General features: G+C 38.3%; 3 protein-coding genes across 12 annotated transcripts in view; 2 read left to right on the top strand and 1 right to left on the bottom strand.

Annotated features, from left to right (window-relative positions):
* The window catches only part of LOC107269996 (transient receptor potential cation channel subfamily A member 1), a 14,474-nt gene extending 6,994 nt beyond the window's left edge, over positions 1-7,480 (top strand). For 2 of the 5 annotated variants that reach the window (XM_015744551.2, XM_015744547.2), the window contains 20 exons: positions 211-390; positions 847-1,003; positions 1,086-1,176; positions 1,356-1,551; positions 1,881-2,090; positions 2,226-2,463; positions 2,547-2,746; positions 2,828-3,000; positions 3,066-3,178; positions 3,248-3,584; positions 3,673-3,817; positions 3,904-4,002; positions 4,103-4,348; positions 4,428-4,729; positions 4,813-4,939; positions 5,017-5,307; positions 5,385-5,544; positions 6,276-6,353; positions 6,863-6,990; positions 7,128-7,480. In XM_015744551.2, the coding sequence (XP_015600037.1) occupies positions 217-390; positions 847-1,003; positions 1,086-1,176; positions 1,356-1,551; positions 1,881-2,090; positions 2,226-2,463; positions 2,547-2,746; positions 2,828-3,000; positions 3,066-3,178; positions 3,248-3,584; positions 3,673-3,817; positions 3,904-4,002; positions 4,103-4,348; positions 4,428-4,729; positions 4,813-4,939; positions 5,017-5,307; positions 5,385-5,544; positions 6,276-6,353; positions 6,863-6,990; positions 7,128-7,283 (3,621 nt within the window). In that variant the 5' untranslated portion in view covers positions 211-216 and the 3' untranslated portion in view covers positions 7,284-7,480. Of the gene's footprint in view, positions 1-210; positions 391-846; positions 1,004-1,085; positions 1,177-1,355; positions 1,552-1,880; positions 2,091-2,225; positions 2,464-2,546; positions 2,747-2,827; positions 3,001-3,065; positions 3,179-3,247; positions 3,585-3,672; positions 3,818-3,903; positions 4,003-4,102; positions 4,349-4,427; positions 4,730-4,812; positions 4,940-5,016; positions 5,308-5,384; positions 5,545-6,275; positions 6,354-6,862; positions 6,991-7,098 lie in introns of all 5 variants that reach the window. The other 3 variants (XM_015744548.2, XM_015744550.2, XM_015744549.2) reach the window with 3 other exon arrangements.
* LOC107269999 overlaps positions 1-24,021 on the bottom strand; it is a 71,513-nt gene that overhangs the window by 41,631 nt on the left and 5,861 nt on the right. The window contains exons 3-5 of one of the 2 annotated variants that reach the window (XM_025087429.1): positions 18,972-19,042; positions 16,726-16,897; positions 16,435-16,670 (exon numbers count right to left, since the gene is read on the bottom strand). In XM_025087429.1, coding sequence (XP_024943197.1) covers positions 16,876-16,897; positions 18,972-19,042 — 93 coding nt within the window. In that variant the 3' untranslated portion in view covers positions 16,435-16,670; positions 16,726-16,875. Of the gene's footprint in view, positions 1-16,434; positions 16,671-16,725; positions 16,898-18,971; positions 19,043-24,021 lie in introns of those variants that run through there. The other variant, XM_025087428.1, reaches the window with a different exon arrangement.
* LOC107269997 (small conductance calcium-activated potassium channel protein) overlaps positions 15,777-24,021 on the top strand; it is a 144,030-nt gene continuing 135,785 nt past the window's right edge. For 2 of the 5 annotated variants that reach the window (XM_025087425.1, XM_025087424.1), the window contains exon 1: positions 15,777-16,213. The gene's annotated coding sequence lies outside the window, so the exon portion shown is untranslated. The remainder of the gene's footprint in view (positions 16,214-24,021) is intronic. The other 3 variants (XM_025087426.1, XM_015744552.2, XM_015744554.2) reach the window with 2 other exon arrangements.

Below are 24,021 nucleotides of genomic sequence, written 5' to 3'. Positions count from 1 at the left end.
AAAAAAAAAAAAAAAAAAAAAAAAAAAAAATTAACTTCGCTCCCGACTCCAGGAACCTCCCCTCCCATGCCCCCCTGACCACTCATTCATAAATAAGACATGTGGAGACCTCACGTGTGTCGCAATCGAATCCCTACGACGTCTAATAAAAAACTCACCCATCTGATTAAATCTGTCATCGAAGTTGGCAATTTGTTTATCCAATTACAGAGTTGGATGACAAATCGTAACAGCGCAGAAATCAAGGATACCACGACCGGCGAATTGCAGACGATGCTGCCAAAGGCGTCGTATCGTTTCATGCGTGGGAAAAAGACGTCGTCAAAAATGCATCCTGACAAGCCAGCCGAAATCTGCTTGTTGCGTCATAGTCCCTTTCGTATACTGAGAGTAAGTTTCAGGGGTCGACGTAGTGATCACTGTATCGGTAGCCTTTTGATACTGTTTAAATACAATTGTTGCTACCCCTTGTATTTTGTAGTCCTATGGGTAAAATATTGATATAGAAAATATTTTTGTAATTTTTCGAAAAATCGTCTTTTTTTTTTTATCACTACTGTCTTATCTTGTTACGTTATCACGTGTTATTACTAAGTTTGAATGGCCTGAGTATTTTCGTAGGAGAAATGGCAAAAGTTGCACAGTGCGTTGTATGAGAAGTTTGCCCTTTGTGGTTTCCTATACTCATGTTGCAACGGTAGAATAATTGTTTGATCAATTTGTAGATATACTATCTGCAAGCCAGAGTGACCCAGTGAATTTAATTAACGACAGACGCAATTATTTCAGTTCGCATGAATTTATTGGCTTGTATTATTATTGTGATTTCTGGTTGATACGTCATAGGCGGCAGAGAGCGGAAATATAGAGGAATTTAATCGACTGTATCAAGCAGATCCAAAGAGACTAGAAATACGTGACGGTAGGGGAAGGGCAGCGGTGCATCAGGCTGCATCTAGAAATCGGGTTAACATACTGGAATTTATATATTCCCACGGCGGAGGTTTGTATTGTCAATTAATATGATTGTCAATCGATATGATTCGGTGTTGATTTTAATTTAAAAAATATATTTGTTTTTACAGACCTCGATATTCAGGACAATAGCGGAAACACTGCACTTCACATCGCCGTGGAGTCTACGTCCCTGGATGCAATTGATTTTCTATTAAAAAAGTGAGAAACTCCGTTTTCTCTCCTTGCATTTCGTTAATGCACTTTTATTGCTCACGCCCGTAATTAATAAGTGGAATCGAGAATAATTGAAATTTGTGTCCTTTACTTTTTCTTGGTTTGTCTTACTTTTCTGTATTTTTTTTTTTTTTTTTTTTTGTTTTTTTTTTTTCAATTTGCAGCGGTGCCCGCAGTGGCATCCTTAACGAGAAGAAACAGGCGCCCGTGCATCTTGCTACGGAACTGAACAGAGTTACAGTTCTAAGTGCAATGATTAAGTATCGTGACAGAATCGACGTGCAGCAGGGTGGCGAACATGGCAGAACACCGTTGCACATAGCGGCCATGTACGACCACGACGAATGCGCTCGCATCCTGGTGAGTTCGATCGATGGGGAGGTGGGTATTGAATAATTGGAGAAAATTTTCAAAAAAATTGTTGGCTGCAAGTCAATTCTAAAATAGATCATACTGGTGCACAATTGTCATTGTCATTGGAATTCTGATCGATTGGAATTATCGAAAATAAATTCTCATGCATCCCCAGTGTTGTTTGACTGTCTGAAGAAATTTCGTAGTGCCTATGATTTACGTTATATTTCATTCCTCGGTATAACTGCTGTCTTTAATGTTTACGAGTAACGCATCTCCACGTGCACTTTAATTGCATTCACGATGCATTTTGTCGAATGGACAAAATCTATCAGATTACAGATTTCGGCGCGAACCCTCGCAAGGCCTGCAACAACGGCTACTACCCGATACACAACGCAGCGAAAAATGCATCTTCGAGAACAATGGAGGTTTTCCTTCAGTGGGGCGAATCGCGCGGATGCAGCAGGGAGGAGATGATCTCGCTGCACGATGCCGAGGGCAATGCACCGTTGCACTCGGCGGTGCACGGGGGCGACATAAAGGTATCAAATTAATATTTTCATGTTGAGAGAAAATTTTTTTTAAAAAATTTAAAATCTTCGTCGTGAAATTTCTTTATTGTTGCCTTCCGCAAAAATAGGTGACAACCATGAAACTTATTGTTCACTTTGTTCAAGGCAGTGGAGCTGTGTCTCAAGTCCGGCGCGAAGATATCGACGCAACAACAGGATCTCTCAACGCCGGTGCATCTGGCCTGTGCACAGGGTGCAATTGAAATTGTCAAATTGATGTTCGCCCTGCAACCCTCCGAAAAGTATACATGCCTGTCATCCTGCGATATACAGAAAATGATGCCACTCCACTGCGCGGCCATGTTCGATCATCCTGAAATAGTGGAGTATCTCATTTTGGAAGGTAATATTTAATCGCTTAAAAAAAAATTTTGAAAATTTTTTTTTTTCACCCCATTAACTTCGCGACTTGAAATTCGAATGCAGGTGCAGATATGAATGCACTCGACAAAGAGAGGAGATCCCCACTGTTGCTGGCAGCTGCGAGAAGCGGCTGGCGCACAGTGCACTGTCTGATTCGTCTTGGGGCGAATATTCATTTGAAAGATGTCAATCGCAGAAACGTTTTGCACTTGGTAGTCATGAACGGCGGAAGATTAGAAGAGTTTGCAGCCGAAGTTAACAAAGTTTGTATAAACCAAATTATTATTTTTGTAAAAATAATCTTCATTGTTTGTATTTTAATTTTTTTTTTTGTTTTTCAACAGTGCAAAGTGAGCTTACTTCTCCTCCTGAACGAGAAGGACGAAACCGGATGTTCGCCGTTGCATTATGCAAGTCGAGAGGGTCACATAAGAAGCTTGGAGAATCTCATAAAGCTCGGCGCTTGCATCAATTTGAAGAACAACAACAACGAGAGCCCGTTGCACTTTGCTGCAAGGTACGATTGAGCGTGTTGGAAGGAAATGTTTTTCATTGTTGTTAAACAACAATTTTTTGTTGCAGATACGGCAGATACAACACAGTAAGGCAATTGTTGGATTCCGAGAAGGGAACTTTTATAATAAACGAGAGTAATGGCGAGGGTTTGACACCGTTGCACATTTCATCCCAGCAAGGTAAGGATGCACAAAAGTGCATCGGTAAGAAAATGTTGTTTCCCTCGTACAAATGCAACATTGTTTCAGGTCATACACGCGTGGTGCAGCTTCTATTAAATAGGGGTGCACTTTTGCATCGGGATCACAATGGCCGAAATCCACTGCACTTGGCCGCCATGAGTGGTTACACGCAAACAATAGAATTGTTGTACAGCGTGCACTCGCAGCTGCTCGATCAAACCGACAAGGACGGCAACACTGCGTTACATCTGGCAACAATGGAGAACAAACCCAGTGCAATTGGATTGCTCTTGTCGATGAACTGTCAATTGCTCTACAACGATATGGACATGAGCGCCATCGATTATGCGATTTATTACAAATTTCCAGAAGCTGCACTAGTAATGGTCACGCACGAGGAAAGGTAAATTTCAAGAGAATCTTTTTCTTCTTCAATTTTGATATAACTGCGAGGTAGAGTTTTTGGATTTTGATTATCGATCATTTTGCAGAGCTCAAGAAATTATGTCTTTAAAGTCTGATAAGCATCCTTGCGTTACCCTTGCACTTATTGCATCGATGCCACGTGTATTCGAGGCAGTGCAGGACAAGTGCATTACGAAGGCCAATTGCAAAAAAGACTCGAAATCATTTTACGTAAGTGAAAAGTGAACGGAGGTCGGAGTTTAAAAAATTTGTGAAATTTCAGAGTAAACTCATTTTTTTCTTTATCCTTGCAACAGATAAAGTATTCCTTCTCGTCTCTCCAATGCTCACAAACGGACGAAGAGACAGGTGAAATTTCGACTGCTGTCACACCTGGTCCACTTCCAGCACTGAATGTAAGTTCAAAAAAGAAGAATTGCAAAATTTATTATTTAAAAAATTTTTTTTAGAAAATATGACAAAATTACAAGTGAAAAACTCCACGTATTCCTACAGGCTATGGTTGTTCACGGAAGAGTCGAATTGCTTGCTCATCCGCTGAGTCAAAAATATTTGCAAATGAAATGGAACAGCTACGGCAAATATTTTCATATAGCGAATTTGCTGTTTTATACTATATTTTTGGCATTCGTCACGATATTCTCGTCGCAGCTCATGAATCTCAGCAACAATGCTGGTCACAAAATCGTCAACGTTAATTACACCAAAAAAATATGGAACAACGGTACAGCGTTGAGAAACGTAAGCAAAGACAAAATATTAAAAATATTATTTGGAAAATTATTTTTCATTTTTTTTTTTTGTTTTTTTTTTCCAAAAGCTTCACCGACATGTACTCAGCGAGGATGGACGAAGTCATCGCGCCACGCCGATGATGTTCATGAGCGCCGTCATCATCATGATCTACGTTGCCCTTTACACCCTGCGCGAAATTTTGCAGCTTTATCAGCAACGCTGGAAATATTTATTTGATCCCGTTAATTCGGTCTCCTGGCATCTTTACATTTGTTCGAGCATAATGGTGGTGCCGATATTTTTCGACAGACTGGACGAGATTCAATTCTCATGCGCCTCCATTACGGTTTTTCTCAGCTGGTTCAATTTATTGCTGTTGCTACAAAGGTGACTGTTATATTATACAATTATATTATATACAATTAACGTAACCCATGTATTTATTAACTAAATTCTTTTTTCTCACGTAGATTCGACCAAGTTGGAATATACGTGGTGATGTTTTTGGAAATTCTACAAACTCTTATTAAGGTTCTCCTGGTTTTCTCTATTCTGATAATTGCCTTTGGTCTTGCATTCTACATACTCCTGTCGAGGGTGAGTGAAGAAAATAATTTTGAAATTTTCCATTTTTCTTTTCATTGCTAATGTATTTTTCTCGAATCACCCAACAGGGCAACCATATATCCTTCAGTACCATTCCGATGTCCCTGATGAGGACGTTTGCAATGATGTTAGGCGAGATTGACTTTTTGGGAACATACGTAGAGCCTTATTATCATCACGATTCAACGTGCCGTGAAGAAAATCCAAAAGGACTGCCATTTCCCTTCCCGTCGTTTTTGATACTTGGAGTGTTCATGGTACTTATGCCAATTCTCTTAATGAATCTGCTGATCGGTTTGGCAGTAGGCGATATCGAATCGGTTCGTAGGAATGCACAGTTGAAAAGACTGGCAATGCAGGTAACTGATTGTACAATTATTTTGAGGTATATATGTGAAATATTGACGTTGTAAAATTTCGTTATATTTTCGCACAGGTCGTTTTGCATACCGAATTAGAGCGGAAGTTACCGCGAATGTTACTTGCAAAAGTCGACAAAATGGAACTGAAAGTATATCCAAACGAGATGAAATCAAAATTAGGATTTTTGGATTTCATTTTAAAGAAATGGATTTGTAATCCGTTCACAGACGATGGTGAGTTCACCAGAGATATCACGTCTACGTAATTTTTTTTTTCAAAATATCTAATAATTATAAAAACACAAATTTAAAAAAGCAACTGCTATTATCAATTAATCCAAATTGTTGGGTCGTCGAGAATGAAATTCGTTGAAAAAAAAAGGCAAAGTCGGTCGACAACTACAAATATCATCCTTGACGACCCAATATTTATCTATAAGCATGATCGCATGATTCCTGCCCATTTATTCATCAATGCCACGAATTCTTCGCATAAATTCATTATTACAATCTTACTCGTATTCACTCTTTCGAAGAAACACTTAAAAAGACCCATCAATTATTAACATCACTGTATATTAGTTTTCGAAAATTTTGCAGATTCTCGAAGTGTGCCGATATACGATGAATATTTTTGAATTACAAAAAAAAAATATTCTTCACAATTTTTTAAAAGAACTTTCAGTTTCCTCATAAATCAATTCCCAATCGATCCACATTTGATTTCGTATGAATTCGTTACACGTACTTGTCAATTTAAAAAAAAAAAATCTTTTTTTTTTCAATTTCGATTAATTTATTTCCTAATTCACAACGAAGATAACAACTAATCGTCGCACTATTTTGAATTCTGGCCCCGCATGATTCGCTAGCATCGGCAGGAAAGCGAGGTGCGTCCGCGTGACACTTTTTTCCTTATTGCCGTAAAGCAAATATTTCTTTAATTGGATTAAGCGGCTTAGCAGTAGAATGTGTTGCAGACGGAGCACGCGAAGGAGCTATAGGGAATGCGTCCGGAGGCGTCATTTCAATTAGAAATCACGGTAATGCTTACGATTCATAGCACTGTGTGTTGACATTTTTTATTTTGCAAAATTATACATTTTTTAAACATTTTTCGTTTCGACTAATCCTGCAACTATCAACGAATCAAATTAATAATAAAAAAAAAAGCAACACCGATCCTTCATATAGATCCGGAGGATCATTTATGAAAGTATATGTAGATTGACGGAAAATTGATAGATGCCGGAAAATATTTGGATGCTGCACGTTTTGATGTTCCCTAATAATCCACCTATGCCTGGCCGTGTGAATTACTATGTAAAATTAAACTTCCTATATAAAAATACCACACTGTACAAATTTATATATAGTTTACTTCAAAAAAAAGAAGAAAAAAAAAAGTGAACAAAATTTTCTTTTAACTCACTGAACGATACAATTAGACGTTGTTGTAGATGATTGTAAATATTATAAGGAATGACAACAATGTGATTTATTATTATTTTTTAATTTTAATAATTATCTTTGTCTCTATATCGAAAATTAGGATCAGACATGGTACTTGAAAGCAATGACGATTACATAACGGAAGAATTGGACAAGCAGAAACGTCGACTGAAAGACATAAGCAGCGCGCTGGAGACTCAACATCAACTTCTAAGACTGATTGTTCAGGTAAATGACGTTAAAGATTTCTCGGCAGTAGATTATCACGTTAATTAACAATTAATTCATGATTTTAACGAATCCGCCAAAGCGACATTTTCAATCGATTCTTTTTAGCATAAAATTGGTTAATTGCATTTTCTCAGAAAATGGAAATAAAAACGGAAGCCGATGACGTCGACGAAGGAGTGTCACTGGACGAACTGAGACTTATATCCGGTAACGGAAGTAAATGGAGTTCGCCAAAAATGAAAAAAACTCTGCGATCGAGTATTAACTTTTCAAAGGGATCGTCATTCTAGTAACGCACCTCTATTAATGTGAGCACTCAAGCTTATTCATTATGATCATGATCAAAATCATTTGATTATCATTAATTATTCATAAAAAAAAAAGAAAAAAGAAAAAAAAATTGGACAACGAATTCGCATATGAATCAAAAGACAAGACATACTGTCCATCGTACGTGTGGGTTTATCGTCAAGAAAAAAAAAAAAAACCAAAAAAAATACAATACTAAATTAATTCTATTTTATAAATTTTTTTATATTGCAATTGTACATGTACGGAAAAACAAAGCCCAAATATAAAAAATATAAAAAATAAAAAAAAAAAAACGTATATATGGGCACATATGACACTTTTAAATGATACCCAACGAAATACGTATAAACGTTTAGAAATATACAAAACTGCAATCGAGCTGTCGAATGTTAATTCATTAACAGACTGAATTAGCACAAAGTGTCGATTGAAGTGAATTTACAGGTGGATTAATAATTAATCAGACGTAAACACTAAGTGGAACAACCATTGATGTTCATTGGACAAGAGGAAAATTATCTCTTCGTATAATTAAGTACCAATTATCAATTTCCAAATTTCAATTTACTTCATAATTATACAAACCACTTGATAACCGAACGGACACTCTTTGTATCGGAGAAAACGATACGCTTGTCAAATTAAAAGAAAAAACCCATCTGATTACCAATTATCGATCAGGCCAGAAAACTTGAGTTTTACGTGCAATTGATCGTACGAAAGAATTATCTGGCTCAGCCGCTCGGTAGCACTCTCATTAAATTATTTAATACTTTGCTCTCTTGCGTTACGTGCTAATTATCGTGAACACTGTACCAATTGCCAAATGTTATAATTCCCTCTTAACAGCACGCTACACCGTAAGTACTCACAGGTATACGTAGCAAGCACGAAAATGTAGCGACCGACATTATCGATATTGGCCAACATACGTATATATATACCATTTCTTAGATGAATAAGAGAGACTGTCAAGAGATGGCGCCACCGGCGCACGTTAAATTACAGAAACACATAACCAACGTTTACTTCAATAGAACTCATAATCGGATCAGCATGCGATGTAACGTCTATGTATTGTTGATTATCGTGAACTAATGTGACAATGTAATAACGTACGACTGTTACAAATTTTTATTTATCGTTCAAATACGACTTATTTCTGTAGATTAATATATTTGTTAAATAAAATAAATATATATATATATATATATATATATATGCATACGAAAAATTATTCAATCCTCGTTACTTGGGGTACAGTAAAAATCAAAAATTAAAAAATTTATCGTCATTAATGATAAAATTATATCGCTGTTTCTATATTTGACATGCAGAGTAATATTGACAGGAAACGCATGCGCGTGCTGTGATTCATTTGCAATGACCTTTTTTTTACCAACAGATGATAAATGAGAACCGACAGTTGGTAAGTCGTTTTGATTTTGAAGGATAATGTTAGACCATAATCGGACGTGTTGCCAACCAAACGAAATTGCGTGTTTTCATAGTTCCGACCATATTCGCAACTCGTAACTTGTTGCGCAGATATAAATATAATTGACAGATCAAAATTGAACGAGCCTGTATACTTACTTGTGTCAGAATAATTGATCGGGGTTAAGAAAAATAAAGAATTTAAATATGCATAACATAGATATTAAAATTTTGTATTATTAATAAGATTTTAAGGAGATTTTTAGTAAATAGAAAATAATTGACAGACCGTCAAGTCTTAATGGGATAATGGAATAAAAAAGAAAAGGTAATAGGAAAGGATATGTTTTTTTTGTTGATATAATTTAATTACGAATGGTTATATTTATTCGCACGTCATGTATACGTATATATGTATATATACTCAGTAAATGCAGCCACTGACACTGCGAATAATTGGGCAAATTGACAATTGAGTATTATTGGACACTAGAGTATAATGAAGGCAGAATAAATTTGAAAATAGAAATAAAGTGATGACGTCAGATTTTGGTAATAGATCAAAATGTGAAATACCGATCGAATCAGTTTATCGGATTCGGAGATTTTATCTCTTCATCATAAATGATGAATAAACGTAAGTATTGAAAATTGAACGTTAATCGATAATTAAAATTTGGAAAAAAAAATTTCAAAAATATACAATTATACTGTCAATAATGTTTGACCAGTATGTAGACCATTTTTTTTTTTTATATTAAATTTGTAAATTATAGGTTATGTCGTCACTCGATGACGCTTGCGATAAGAAAAGGGGGTGAAATGAAAAGCGACGGAAACTTCCGAAAATTGGACGTTCACTAATTTACCGACCGGGTTTTGTCAGCAGCGTTAATAAGGTTAGGAAGAGATAAAAGTTCCAAGTAAAACTGCGCCATCGCCCACAGCTACAATCCACATATCGGCTACGCCGACGTGAATTCGATTCGTATTATCGGTGCTAATCTCGTAAGGGGCCAAAAAAAAATTAGATCACCTTTCTACCGGGCACTGCTACCACGTGCTATTGTGAGATTGAGTGTAAGTAGTGGAACGCGAAGGCGTCCCGGCGCCTCCCGTCTCTTATTTCCTGGGCCGTTCGTGGGGTTTCTTACCATGGAAGGAAATTCTACCCTTATAGAATCTTCATGGCACCCCCATGGCACTCCCATTAAACCTCGAGAACTTTTTCATGACTCCTTGGAATTTTTTTCGTTGTGCTCTATCTAGCTGTCTATCTATTTTCTACCCTTCCAGTTTTCTTTTATTTCATTTGGTCACTCGTACCGAAGGAACTTTGTCATAAAAGCACTTTCGAAAAAGTCAACGTTAAGTTTCCTGAAAACGCAAAGAAAAACAAAAATTAAAAAAAAAAAACGAACTGCATTACAAAGAAATCACAGGTTCATGGAAAAGCGTGTAGATTTTTTTCTCTTCAGTTTTTCCGAAAAATCCGCGACCGTAAAATAACAACGAAACAGGTAAAAGCGTACGTTCATAAAATATCATTAGACCTGGAAAGATAAATTTGGCAGCTTTCCAAAGCACCGCTTGAAGTATATTTATAGTTGAAAATTAGTTATGATACGGCCCTGGTTATACATATATAGTTTACATACGCCTGCAAATGATAGTACTTGAATCGAAATTTATAGCGGATTTCATGGATTCCACCAATGCAGAATATCCGAATCCCAAAGCACGTGTAGTCCCCTTTATTGTGCGATACCTCGCAAGCTCTCGTGTCGACTAAGCGTTTCGCTCGCCCGATTTCAACTTGTCCTCACGTAGTGGAGTTAAAGCGAATTTTCAATTTCAAACCGAGATAACTCATTGGCCGAGTCGCCTTAAGTGCCGCCTTGTACATGTAAGCTCAGGTTGGGTTGGGCTGGCTTGGGCATTTTTGTCTAATGGATTGTTCCACCATTAAGTGAGACATTGACGAACGGCACCGCATTGTACGACTGTGCCTAAATCCTAAAACCTAAAACCCGACGCTGAGAAGCTTCGCTCAGCTTTCAAACGGCCACTGGCGACGGTACGAAATTTGCGCGGCGGGAAAAGTCATTCGGATTTGAATTCGAACATTATATACATATATGTATATTGAACAAAAAAAATTATAATTTGGTGCTCGATTATTTGTCAATTATATTATTATCGCGTACACTATACCAAATACCTACTAATTATATATTATACAGACTACTGCTATATATATATATATATATATATATATATATATATATATATATATATATATATATAGGTATATACCCACTAGGCAGTCACTAAAATTTTTACGCGTTTATGGTTGGCGATGGCCAATCTAATTTTCTCTAATGTGACTATACGACTACCACTAACTATAGCGTATTCTGATCGATGCCACCGTCGCTCTGGGACGTTTTCACTAGGACCTTCTTCTCAATACCAGGTACTGTACTTTTATCGGTCCTGTAAAAATCATTTCTAACGTGGCCGATTCCGCACGATTATTCAGCGCCGGACGATGGGCCAAGTCCAAAGCCGATTGGGCAGGTCGGCAGCTCGGCAGGTCGCGAAAGTTCAGTAGACCAGCAGGGCATAACAACGCTCGGGCAACCGAGAAATCAATAACGCCAACGTTTTATACCTGAAAAAGGGATTCTGATTGCCCAACAGACCACTTTATAAGCCCCTATACTGATATGCGTACTAGACCATTTGACTGTCTATATCGTAAGGAACAGAGCGTGTGCGTTTGGCAATGTTCCCATATGACGTCACAAGGTGATAAGTATCCTGGGTAATTTTTATAAAATCTCCAGAGTCGTTTAAACTCGAATTTTTTTTTTTTCTTTTGAAGCGCAGAGAAGAAAAAAGAGGGAGAAATGATGTTATTGGAATTCCTTGTTTTCTCTGCGAAATTTCATTACCGTCATTTATCCTTTTTGATGGGCCCGTTCGACAAGATATTCCCAGGTAGGTCGTCTTTAATGGCGCAAAACTTATGTATATAGCATGCATGTAGACAGGATGGACGGAGCGATGAATAATTCGCAAGAGGACAAAAAAATTCACGTATATGTATATTCGTTGGAGGATCGTCCACCACAAATATGTGAAACAAGGCCTGGTTTTTTTTTTGTATTTCGAAAATTTTTGTTATCGATCATTCTTGGCCATCTGAACTATACAGTAGGTACCTAATAACCACAGTCTTAACCAGAGATTTACTTTTACTCGCGTCTCTCGCGGCCCAATTTACATTTTTCACCTAATTTACAAAGTTTCTATAAGCATAAAACATAAAAGGTTATATAAACATAAAAAGTTCCTGCCATTTTTCTCTTAAATTCTCTTCTCCGCCCCTCAGTCTTTAAGTTTGTCTTGAAGCCCAACGAAATTGGCACGAAAAAACTTGAAGAACGACAAAAGAGAAACGTCCATAGGACACATTTTATACAGTGCCGATATTGTAACGTGCATACTATACAGGCTGTTCAACGAATAATAGACCCTGCAAGATAATTAATTACTACAGCCCCTCCTGTAGTTCGAGCGATCCTATCACGAAATTCGATAAGGATATCGTAAGAATAAAAAAGAAAATATTTGGTAAAAAAAAAATTATTATTTTCCAGGCCAAAATTTCATAAATATTTTTTATTGCTCTATACCACACTCGAATTACCTATACGATACGATCTGCGCCATATTTTCCACACATCGATCAGTATACCAGCCGATCAAGCATTTATCTCTTTCTTTCTGACGCAAACGTCAGAGCCCAGAAGGACGTCACGTATCAACGTGTGTGCCGTTTCCAATTTTACGTAATAACAGAATCTGCAATCAGTCTATCCTATTCTCACGGGAAAATGGCCCCTATGGACTCGGCACGATCATGATAAAGAACGAAAGTACGAATCGGTGGGAACACCGGGGCGGCGAGTAATAGGGGTACGGGCCTGAGGGGGGAGGTCTGTCTCGAAGTAGCCTAGTTCAGTGGGGAATCCAAAAATAACTATTCGATAAGACTTTTGTGTATTATTTTTTTTTCCACGTTCACACCCCCTCGATCCGTACCATGCCAGCAGATTATTCTCCAATTAGCGGTGGAATCCTATGATACAAGAATAAACGAAGGATTAAATATAAAATAAGAAGAAGATTGCTTGGCCACTTTTCCTCTCTTCGATCGTCCTGCACTGACTTTACGTTCCTGTTATCGTTTTATCATTGGTTATCTCCCTTGTATTTCTTCGCGGGCCGAGAACACCAAATTGAAAGGCACGCGACAGCAAGTGAAATTGTCATTTAATCGAACTTGGATATCCTAAACTTTTTGTTGCGACTGTAATATTTCATCTGTCATTCCAGGAGCGTTTCGTCATTACTTTTTCTTTTTCGTCCCTCGCTTTTCGCACTGCGCGAGCTAAAGTTATTCGCAATATATTTAATAAAGACACGGGAGTCTTATTTCCAAGTGAAATTTTTTTTGCAAAGTAAAAATTTAAAATACATAAGAAAAGCAGCATTCGCGAGATTCGAGGGTCTCTGCAATTCGAGAATAATGACTAATAAATATTTTGCACGATGGGCTAAACTTTCGAGCGGATCGCAGACCGTCGCTGAATAATGTAAAATACCAAAGAGACACTTTGCGTAACAACCGCGTCGCGAGCGGCCAGGGTGAAATCTCTTTGGCAGGTCCTGTACTGCTTTGGACCTTGACGAATCTGACCTCCTTGAAAAATTGAAGATAAAGCATACGCGGTATCTGAAAAATAAATTCCGTACGAAGTGCAATCTGACTGTGCGGAATAATTATATTTATTGTACAGTAATGCAATGGGATTATGTATTTTCAAGGGAGTCGAGATTCCTTTTACTTCGGATAAAATTGTTCTTGCGCAATTGCATTGACTGCAATCGAATAGGTTGCAGTGCGATTGCACTCGGGAGAAGACAGAAGCGTTGGAAATCCGATTGTTCCTTTACTTCCCGCAGAGAGGATGAACCCTTATGGCCCAATTCTAGTGTCTGACTAGGTACAGGGAGTATCTACTCGGTTTAGTAAGAGCGAAATAGCAGCCGGGGTCACGACCTCTCTTCTCCCGGATTTTTCGCGTAAAAGATTATTAAATCCTATTTTAGGGAATTTTGTGCTTACCATTAATTTTCGGAATGAAAAACGTTATTAAATAGGTCGACCCCGATACAAAAGTGGGTAGAATTTGGAAACGCTTAACCTTTAGATTGGCGAACGTGTTAACACAGCCGCGAATGGGTCTATAAACTTTGGCTACTTATTCAAGTAAACTATGTTATTTGAATATATCGAAAATTTGACGAAATTTGAAAAAAAAAGTGAGGCAGTCTGAAAATTTACAAAATGAAAAAAAAAATAGAACCGAGTGATAGAAATAATTTTTTATTTTTATTGTCAATCCTTAATTAGCCATTATACACAGCTTTTTGGTGGTACCAGCATACAATAGCAGAAATGCGAAACAACGTGTCGTGAAGACCCTTCGGAAATTTTTTATTTAGCGTTCTTACTTTTCAACGTAATATCGACTTGCTGGGTCACCTGGGGCGATAGGACTTTTTGGAAAAAAAATTGCACCCAACCTTACAGACACGTAAGCAAGTTATTTCGCTTCTTCGAATATACCGTGAAGGCTGGTTCGGATGAGAAAATGCTGAAAGCTTGAATTTGATTGAATGAGGAATGCGGCAGTCAATGTTACCAACTTCGGGACGATCGGAGCGGCGCGTTTAGTAATTATTCATCAAATCAATCAGCCGTAATGGAATTCGTCGTCGATTCTGGCCAAAAGTTCAGTTTGCTTCGTATTAAAGATAAAGATTATAAGAGGACTTTGTGACATGGAAAAAAAAAAGAATGTAAATTAAAAATAAAAATGAATCACCCTGGTAGCATGCGTAACCGTATAAGAATGCTCGTATGTCTTGAAATTTTTTTTTTGGAAATTTTCCAAAACACCCGATACACAGCAGCTTACGGTAAAACCTTGCAGCTGCGATTATCAATCAACGCGCAGTTGCAAATCCAAGCAATTACTTCTAACCCACGTCATACTCGACGAAATTTACATAACAATTTTCTAAAACTACCCGGGCTCACATTTCGTGAACCCAATTCAATTCAAAAATTCCCAAAAAAAAAATTCCCACTAACGTACAACATTAGCGGCCCATCCGTACCATTAGAATACAGTGAAGCACGTCATTACTGCAAAGCACTGCAGCTGCATAGAAAGCCTGAAGAATCTAACGGTATAGTAATACCACCTATATCGTCTGTCGAAAGCCCACTACAAGTTTCACATTACCGTAGCTCAATATGACATACCCGAGCAAAATACAAGCTCGTAAGGTCACACAAGCAAAAAAAGAGAATTCCAAAAATATCAAAATTTTTCCGAAACCTCCAAAACCAATCCGTACACGCCCTTTTAAGACTGCATGATTCCAAGCAATCATGGATCACTGTAAAATATATAAAAAAAAAAAAAAAAAAAACAGTATCAAAGAAATTAAAAATTAAAACCACTCGATCGCAAGCAATGCGAAATTTCGTAGAAATAATAACAAAAAAAAAAAACTAAAAATAGTTTCATCAGCCGTTCGACCGGCAACTAACGCCTGCTACTGACTAACGATAGTGGTATAGCGTTACCGATAGTAGCACCATTACCGTGATAGGGCTATCCGCTGAAGACGCGTATAGATATACGCGTATAGTGTAAATAGAAAATGCAAAGCCGGGTATCCACGGAGCGATGTGTATTTTGGAGTTTACGTCGTCATGACGACGTCGCGGCTTGAACGCTACCCCGAGTTTCCTGGTGTACGTCGACGTCGACGTCGACGTCGTCGTGTACGTCGGCTTGCAGATAGGCGCCTAACGGTGGTCGTTAGAAGGAGGCGCGCGATTATAGGCGGACGTCAGACCGAAGGTACTCGACGCCGGCCGACGAACCGCGAAAGCGTCGCGACGGCAACCACGTTTCAACCCTCTGGGCTTCGTCGGGTTTAGTAGACGTCGTGCGTCTCTGCGCGCTCGTGTCACGTTGCGCTATTCGTAAAGCGGCGCGTCGCGCCTCCGCTTGTATTTTCTTAGCCTGGTCTACCACTATGCAATAGTCGCACCTTACAATAGTTGGCTTATACCTGACGCGTATTTACGTAAAAAGCAACCTGCACTTTTTCGGCTTTTTTCATAATCAAACCGTTCGGAGGTTATGTGTCTGATACCTTTTTTAAGGGATTCGCGCGAACATCGTGATCTATGCGGCGTGAGTTTATGTTTTCGAAACGCATGTAATAAAGGTGCGCGAATATCGCTGTAAGTGGAGTTTTCCTTTTTAAATTGACTGGTACAAGAGTGAGGGGTAGTGATTTTGAAAACAGTGTAAAGGTAAGGAATGATTTTGAAAAATTTTATATATATATATATGGATATATAGTAGATGGTCAGGTAGGTTGATCGTGAAGATTTTGTTTGACGACGATTTTGAAAATTGTAAAAAAAATTTTTGAAAATTCTCGAGAGGCAGTGAGATAAGGGTACTCGTACGTTTTAATGAGCTGAAAATTAATTTGACTACAAATTTTTTTTTTTTTTTTTTTTTTTTTTTTCAAAAACGTAAAACTAACGGAAAATTATCGGGAACGATAACTCCAATTTGGCATCACTGTAGTTACTTGTTGTACGGATTGATTCTTGCGATTGTGAATGCACATCGTTATCTCGCTATACTGTTGAAATTTCAATTTGCAAGATCGGTCGTTGATAAAATATCGACCTCTCGATAAAACCACGCTTCGATATCCGAATCATCAATTTTAAACTTTTATGGTTACAGCCGATGCGCCTGTCAAATTTCACAACTTTCATTTACTTAAAATGATTTGTCTTTTATCACTTACCATTCCGCAAACTGTCCAACTATTTTCTTATGGAATCTCCAAAATGCCAAAGATATCCTGTTGACACGTTCACGTGCTGACAGTCCGTCGTACTGTCATCTTGCGTCACTGTATACTCACACGCATTTATGCTACTAGTAGTAACACCCATTACGTGTCAGACAGCACACACCTATAACATAAGATTTAATGAAAATTTACCTCGCCGCCTAATTGCCACTAACGAAATTAAATTATGTTACCCTGGGTAGACGGCAATTCAACCATTAATAGTAACGAATATAGCAAAAACAAAGACAACAACAAAGTTTTAACTTTCCCCACCAAAAGACGCATCGTCCGGTATTACCTAATAAAAGTGAAAAGCGCAAAGTCAGAATCTTAATTTTTACAGTGTCAAAAAAATTCTTGCATTTATTGTTAAAATTATTATACTAAATTATAGCGACAAAAGAAGAAGAAAAAAAAAATAAAGTCCGAACGAGGTCAAACAATATTTACAGTCAACCGGAGACGCCGGTCTATTTTCCGCTATTGCACTTGCAGGCTTGTCGTCTATTAAGAGGAGGCACCGGATGTCATTAATGTTCCTGATTGCATTACTTGCCCGACCCTTTGTATAGCAGTAACAATAAATAAATTGCATCGCGACGGCAAAATTGACAAAAGCCCGTCGGCGTGGAAATTAGCGAAACCAAAAGATCCCCAAGTTGAATGCAACTATTACTTGATCTGTACTTTTTTAAACTTTTTCAAACCTTGCAATCTGCACCCAATCGTATTACCTTAATGAAAATTCGCAACAGCGTATAACGTACTCTCACAGATTTACACATGCAACCTCCGGACACGATGCGTGCTTGTTGGATCGCACATAAAGGTTTCCCTGAATCATCCAATTAATTATTATTAATTGCAAGGGAAAAACAAATTCATTGACTCGAGTCATCCTTGAAAATCATTAAACATTAAATTTTAATATCAAATGACACGTTGCATTGAATCTGAAATTTCGCGATCATTTTGAAAAGCTCAATTAATATATCATATACGTTATGTATTTTTATAAAAAAAAAAAAAAAAACTTTATATACATAGTTACCAAATTTTTTTTTGCTAAACAAGTTCTAGTATGCAAAAATTGCCAAATTTTGTACTATCCTCTACTTTCGTTACAATAAATTATCATAATCCTGTCCACGTTAGTGAGTACATCCTCAGTCAAAAGTTCATGCCTAACTGAATGGGTATGGCGGGAAGGTAGGTAAGCCACGTTCAATAAACCGTCCTTAATCAAGTAACAAACGTCAAGTGAACGTAATGCGACATAGCGTATCGTGACGTAACGTAACGTATGCTAAATTATACATAGAGGCGCGCATCCATAGTCGTCATTAAAAGTTTCACTATGCCGACCAAATGAATAACCCAATACCGCGTGGCACGAACAATCTAATAATGTGACGATAACAGCCGATACGGAGAAGAGATAATTATTAAAATTACAAAAAAAAAAATATATATTTTACGGCTCACAAATTTTGCTACGTTTTACACGATAAATCTATATGAAAAAAAAAAAAAAGAAACCTAATTTGAGTATGACGTCGCGACTGATAAAAATGAAGTTTGCTTTGTATTTTGACAGCTGTCAATCGATCAGCTGGACGCTTGGTAATTGATATTTATTTAATTGGCGAGCGTTAGGGGGTTCGATGGGCTCGTGACGTCAGCACGCGGTCAACCCACGTGACGGAAATCGCCTTTTTAATTAGTAATCAACCGCCAGAGTGTCGTTCAAAAATTGAACGTTACCGTGAACTGTTTCTTTTTTAAGATCCACTCGGGATTACGTCATCCGATCGAAAATAGACGGCCGAAAGTTAAAAAGGTGTAGGAACTGACGAGGGGACTTCAGTAAAAAAAAGAAGTTCGTTACAAGACAGTCACGCGGAGTCACCGATAACAGACAATTAATGTTCGGCTCGATACCAATGAACAATCGTCAACGATCAAAACACTGCGTGATTTTTATTTTTTATTTTCCAAAAAAAAAAAATATATCTTCACCCGCACTCATCACTCATGCATACTGCACGCTGCGTATCAATAAAAAATTTTGAACCACGTGCAAAGTATGCATCGATTAAGCAGCGTGAAAGACTGGAAACAAAAAAAAAACTAAACATATCGACTTTTCCACATTCGTATACAGTCACCCTGTATATTGCCAAATATTTACTTACCGACGCGTTCGGCTAACGTGTCCCGCGTGGCGCACACGAATCGGCGAGCTGATCGACACGGCTTCCTTTGACTGTAAAAAGAAAAAGGAACGAAAAAATTGTATGCCCCTTCTATTTTTCCTCCACGTCTATGAATTCGTGAAAAAAAAAAAAGAAAAAAAGAAATAAAAGAAAATTTCACATACAACTGTCCGCCTTGTCCTCAGTACCAAATTGTGCATACGATAAACAAACTGCATACCAGATTGAAATTACAGTAGCCGGTGGAGTGGAACAAAGACAAATATATAGTACAAGAGTGCAAATGGCAATACAAAGAAAATGAAGAGCACATCTTCGTCAAAGCGACTGCCGAATGAAGTAAGAGTAGAAAGCAGCATAACAGAGAAATTAAATATTCAAATCCCAAGAGACATTATCAAAATCGCTCGAGCCTGACTTCTACTTATCTTAGCCGCGTATCTTTAATTAGAATAATTAACGCGATTAATTGACAACGTCCAAATGGGTGCTTCGACGTGACTTCCATTCCCCATCCGTGGAAGTCGTTAAAGTCGTTACATGAAAACAGGTTAGAATGCGAAGAAGGCCGTGAACACAGACATCCACGGAGCCATGACTGCCTCCCCTACTTTTACATGCATATAAATACACAAGCCCGCACACAGACGCACCAAGAAGACGACGCCTTGCGTCGGGACGCTAATTTACGAGGACGGGATTAGATACCCTTGGCTAGATGCTTCGGCAGCGGTGTAAGCAGTGTAAGACAAGCTGTCAGGACCGAGTCCCTAATAGACTGGTCAAAACGGAGCTCCCCGAAGTGGATCGACCCCGTAAAGCACCTTTGAACCACCCTGTAGACCCTAAGGAGAAAGACGGTCTCCGGGCACAGAAATTGGGACTCGGGCTGGACCATAAAGTCTGGTTACTCACGTGTCGGCGAATCGTAAAAAAACTTTTGGATCTTGATGTACTGCGAATTAATCACTGGTACTGTGCCCACGATATGTTACACGGTTTGCACTATGGTTTGCGCTCCCTATCCCCGCCCTGTGGTTTCTTCTATACTCCGTGCTTCATTTTAAACTATAGTTTGTGCTATGGCCCAAGCCATATCAGCCTGAATCGTGTATGGCACGTGAGTTGTACGTATATGTATGCAGGTCGACTTTTCTTCTTCCACGGGAGAAATTTGGCGCGTGCCTCGCGCGGGGCAAAGGTCACGAAAGAGTTGGCGACAATGACGACTGCTGGGAGAAGCCGTGCGAGGACTGAATTAAAGAAATAAAAAAGACAAGTAGGGGAAGGGAGGCGTCGTCAACGAGGCTTTCCAACCCAGAGACACTGAGTATATTGGGGACGCGACCCTGCCCTAATTATTTTTTTTTTGTTTCGTAGGTCAAAAACTCGGGGTCACAATGTGACGTCTCTCAGCGAACCTTGTAGGTACATACGTGTGTAACACGTGTGCTTACACACGTGGGACGTCTATTCTTCTATTTTTACGAGAGATTCCTCGTGGCTACAGTCGAGTGTGAAAGTGAAGCACACGAGGAAAGTGAAGGGGTGGATGATACTGGGTGCGAGTGGATGATAATGTAAATTTTCAAAGCGAAGGTGGAAGTTACACGTGTGACGTAAATAAAACAACGGAAAGATACATAAGTGACAACTGGTCACGTGCCATGCTTTTTTTGCCCTCCAGATTTAAAAAAGGGGCTCGTGGAAAAAATTTTTTCCTGAAATTACGCAAATCTCACGTGAACCGCAAATTTGGATTTTGATCGAACGACGCGTAATGGCTATTGGGTATTGAGATTGAATCAGTGCGTGTGGACATGTGTGTAACGGAGTGATCAGCTTTCTCGTTCCAGGGAAAGAGGGTGCATTTATTGTGCTGTAACCGTGTTAAGGGTCGTTCGGGGTTGAACGTTGCTCGCTCCACATATGAACAAAAAAAAATAGTAAACAACGAAAAGAAACGTAACAGTTCGTTATGCATCGCCCGAAAGCAAATTCGGTAAATTATGAAAAAAATTGTAGGATAGAACAAAAATTTTGTTTTGGCATTTTTCATATTTCATTATTGTATGAAAAGGTTGCTGTGATTATTATCATTTTGTAAATAAGTAACGACAGGTTCTAAATGCGTCGCGACGCCTCTATGGGAAAGCTGCGACGTCCATTCACTGAACGAGAAAATATTATCTCTGGAAACTGGCGTGTCTCCTTTTCTTCTCTCTCTCTCTCTCTCTCTCTCTCTCTCTCTCTCTCTCTCTCTCTCTCTCTCTCTCTCTCTCTCTCGTTATTCATTTCCTTTACTCTCCTACGCATTCACTTGTCTATCTGTTGTATTCATCTGGTATTTTCTATCTCTCTTCCTCCTTTTTTCACCCAATCCTCTTTATCGTTATGTCGTCATCTTATTCTAGCTGTCGTAAATATTTTTGCCAAGTATTACGTGGAGTCATAAAGTCGACAGCGAAGGAAAGTGAGTAGGTACTACTAGGTGGAGTGAAGATTGCCAACGTAAGAGAAAAAAAAAAAAAGAGAAGAGAAGAAAAGACTAGAGCTACGAGAGATTTCTTATTCGCTACGAAGTAAAAGAGTGAAACACGCGTATAAGCGGAAAGTAGCAAAGACGTATAAAATAGTTGGGAAAATATTGAACTTGCACGTATGTGGAGAAGGTGCTAAAAAAATATTGCGAAAAGTTGCGGATAATCATAAGGTCTTTACGCTGACAGTAGAAGCTGACAATCCTGACAGTTATGCAGTGTGAAAGTGCAACGCTCGAAGTACATGGAAACAAAGTACAGTATGTAATTAAAAGAAGGGAGACGGTAATGAAAATATAAATATATAATAAAAAAAAAAAAGTGCAAAACATAATGATAATGTTTGATAAGAGTGAAGAGCGCTATAGGGTAACGGAATAGTAAGGATGAGCAATCTAGTGGGAAGAAAATGAGAAAGAAATATAGGTTGGCCACCTGAACTTGTTGCAGTAAAAAGGGAGTAAAGAATAACATAGAAAGAGCCACGTGTATGTGTCTCTCTATACATATATATATCAGTGCACTAGCATTGGAAAATCCAGAAAAATGGTGTTGGCACGTATAGTCCATGATAAAAACATCCAGTAGCATCGAACGAACCAGTTGCAACGTAAGGTACAGTCGGACGTGAAAATTCTTTGAAAAGTTAAGAATTCAGGTAAAAGAGGCGTGAATCTGAAGAATTCATAGTGCACGCTCACGGCGGGAAATTCAAAAAGTGGAATTGCAAATTTCACCGGCGAGCGCGATTCCTTCGCTGCGTGACTGTACGTTGTTGTGCCTGTTCACTTGATATCTAAAAATATCGTGGGACAGATACGTCAGTCGGTTGAGGCGCCTGAAATATCGCAAAGTGAGAAGATGCTATTGGCTGCTTTATCTCCGCGTATTCCGATCCGCAGATTTACATTAGAGTTATAACGTCAACGTTAATGATACATTATTTCACGTATGCCGTAAATTTCGATAAGCGCTTAGGTATACATACGTTAAGTCGAAAATTCTTCGGTGAAGATGAATGAAGATATTATAAACAGCACCGAAGCGCGATCTAAATTCATCAATGACGACGGTACCCCACAGTCTCCAATTTATAATTTATTTATGCGATCCAATGATTTCGATCAGTCGCAAAGTCCTCCCATTTTTCCCAGATCAAATAAATCCGATCAACCTTTTTTTTTTTCAACAATGATCTTTTTAAATCCCCACTTTATAACAGTGCTGGCGGTTCGAACAAAAGTTTATGATACCCATAAAAAAATTTGACAAAAAAAGTATTTCAACCTTTCACAATGGCCACCCCGATGTTATTTGTTCGACCAGCAGGTAAATGTATTATGCATGCATATATGTATATACGAGATTCTACCAAATATCGCTGCGTGAAAAATATATTTATATATATCGAACATATATATATATATATATATCGGGAAAATATACAGATACTTTCAGCCCCCGCAAGAAAAATAAATAGCGTCGTGAAAAATATATTTATATATATCGAACCAGCAGGTAAATGTATTATGCATGCATATATGTATATACGAGATTCTACCAAATATCGCTGCGTGAAAAATATATTTATATATATCGAACATATATATATATATATATATCGGGAAAATATACAGATACTTTCAGCCCCCGCAAGAAAAATAAATAGCGTGAAAATTTTTCCCCGTACAATAAATTACCATTTATCCCTCTTTAATGTCTTTCCTTGACTCTCTGGAGATTTTCCAATTTCGACAGTCGAATTTCCCAGGTGATATCAAAAACACGATCGATCGCCAAAACAACTCGAGCATATGGACGTTCTGCGTCGCTTGTAGGTACACAGTGAATATAACGTCTAACAATAAATACCGAATGCACAGGATAGACATAATTAATTTAACAGTAATAAATCACAGCCGAGTAAAGTCAATACAAAACCAGACACCCGTTACACCCTTACAATATAAACTTTATAACTCACGCAAGGCGAAGGATCCGCAAGTTAATTCAGGCGAAGTATAAAAAGCGACCTGTTAAAACGTAAAAGTATCAAAAAGATCCCAAAGTCCGACTCCGTGACCTTATAACCTGATAACCTTATAACCTTCCGATAGCGACTCCCCATCTAGAAATAAATCTCGCGGGCTTCCAAAACCGATAAGATTCCATTTGAATGAAGATCAAGTGGATCCTCCCTTCCACGTGGTTTCGTCGCTGACCGATGTCGATTTTATCGAAATTTGATTCCACATTTCAGTACACTGACCGTGCATTTATTCGCCCTAAACCACTACAGTATATATATTGTAACGTAATTCTTTTAACTTATGACCCGACACCGATAGCAAAACATACGAGGACGAACTATCTTCGAGAACCAACCTACGTTCCCTTCGGCCGTCCCCCCGTCGTTCGTGCATCCGCAAGCCAGGCGGGCGCCAGTCAATTCTTTTTTCACCGGGAACTGACGAGCCGGTATAAACTGG

The sequence above is a fragment of the Cephus cinctus genome, unplaced genomic scaffold (assembly GCF_000341935.2).
Source record: "Cephus cinctus unplaced genomic scaffold, Ccin1 Ccin1_scaffold0695, whole genome shotgun sequence".
In the NCBI taxonomy this organism is placed as follows: domain Eukaryota; kingdom Metazoa; phylum Arthropoda; class Insecta; order Hymenoptera; family Cephidae; genus Cephus; species Cephus cinctus.
The sequence above is the reverse complement of the archived record's forward strand: the minus strand, read 5'-3'. Positions and strand labels throughout refer to the sequence as shown.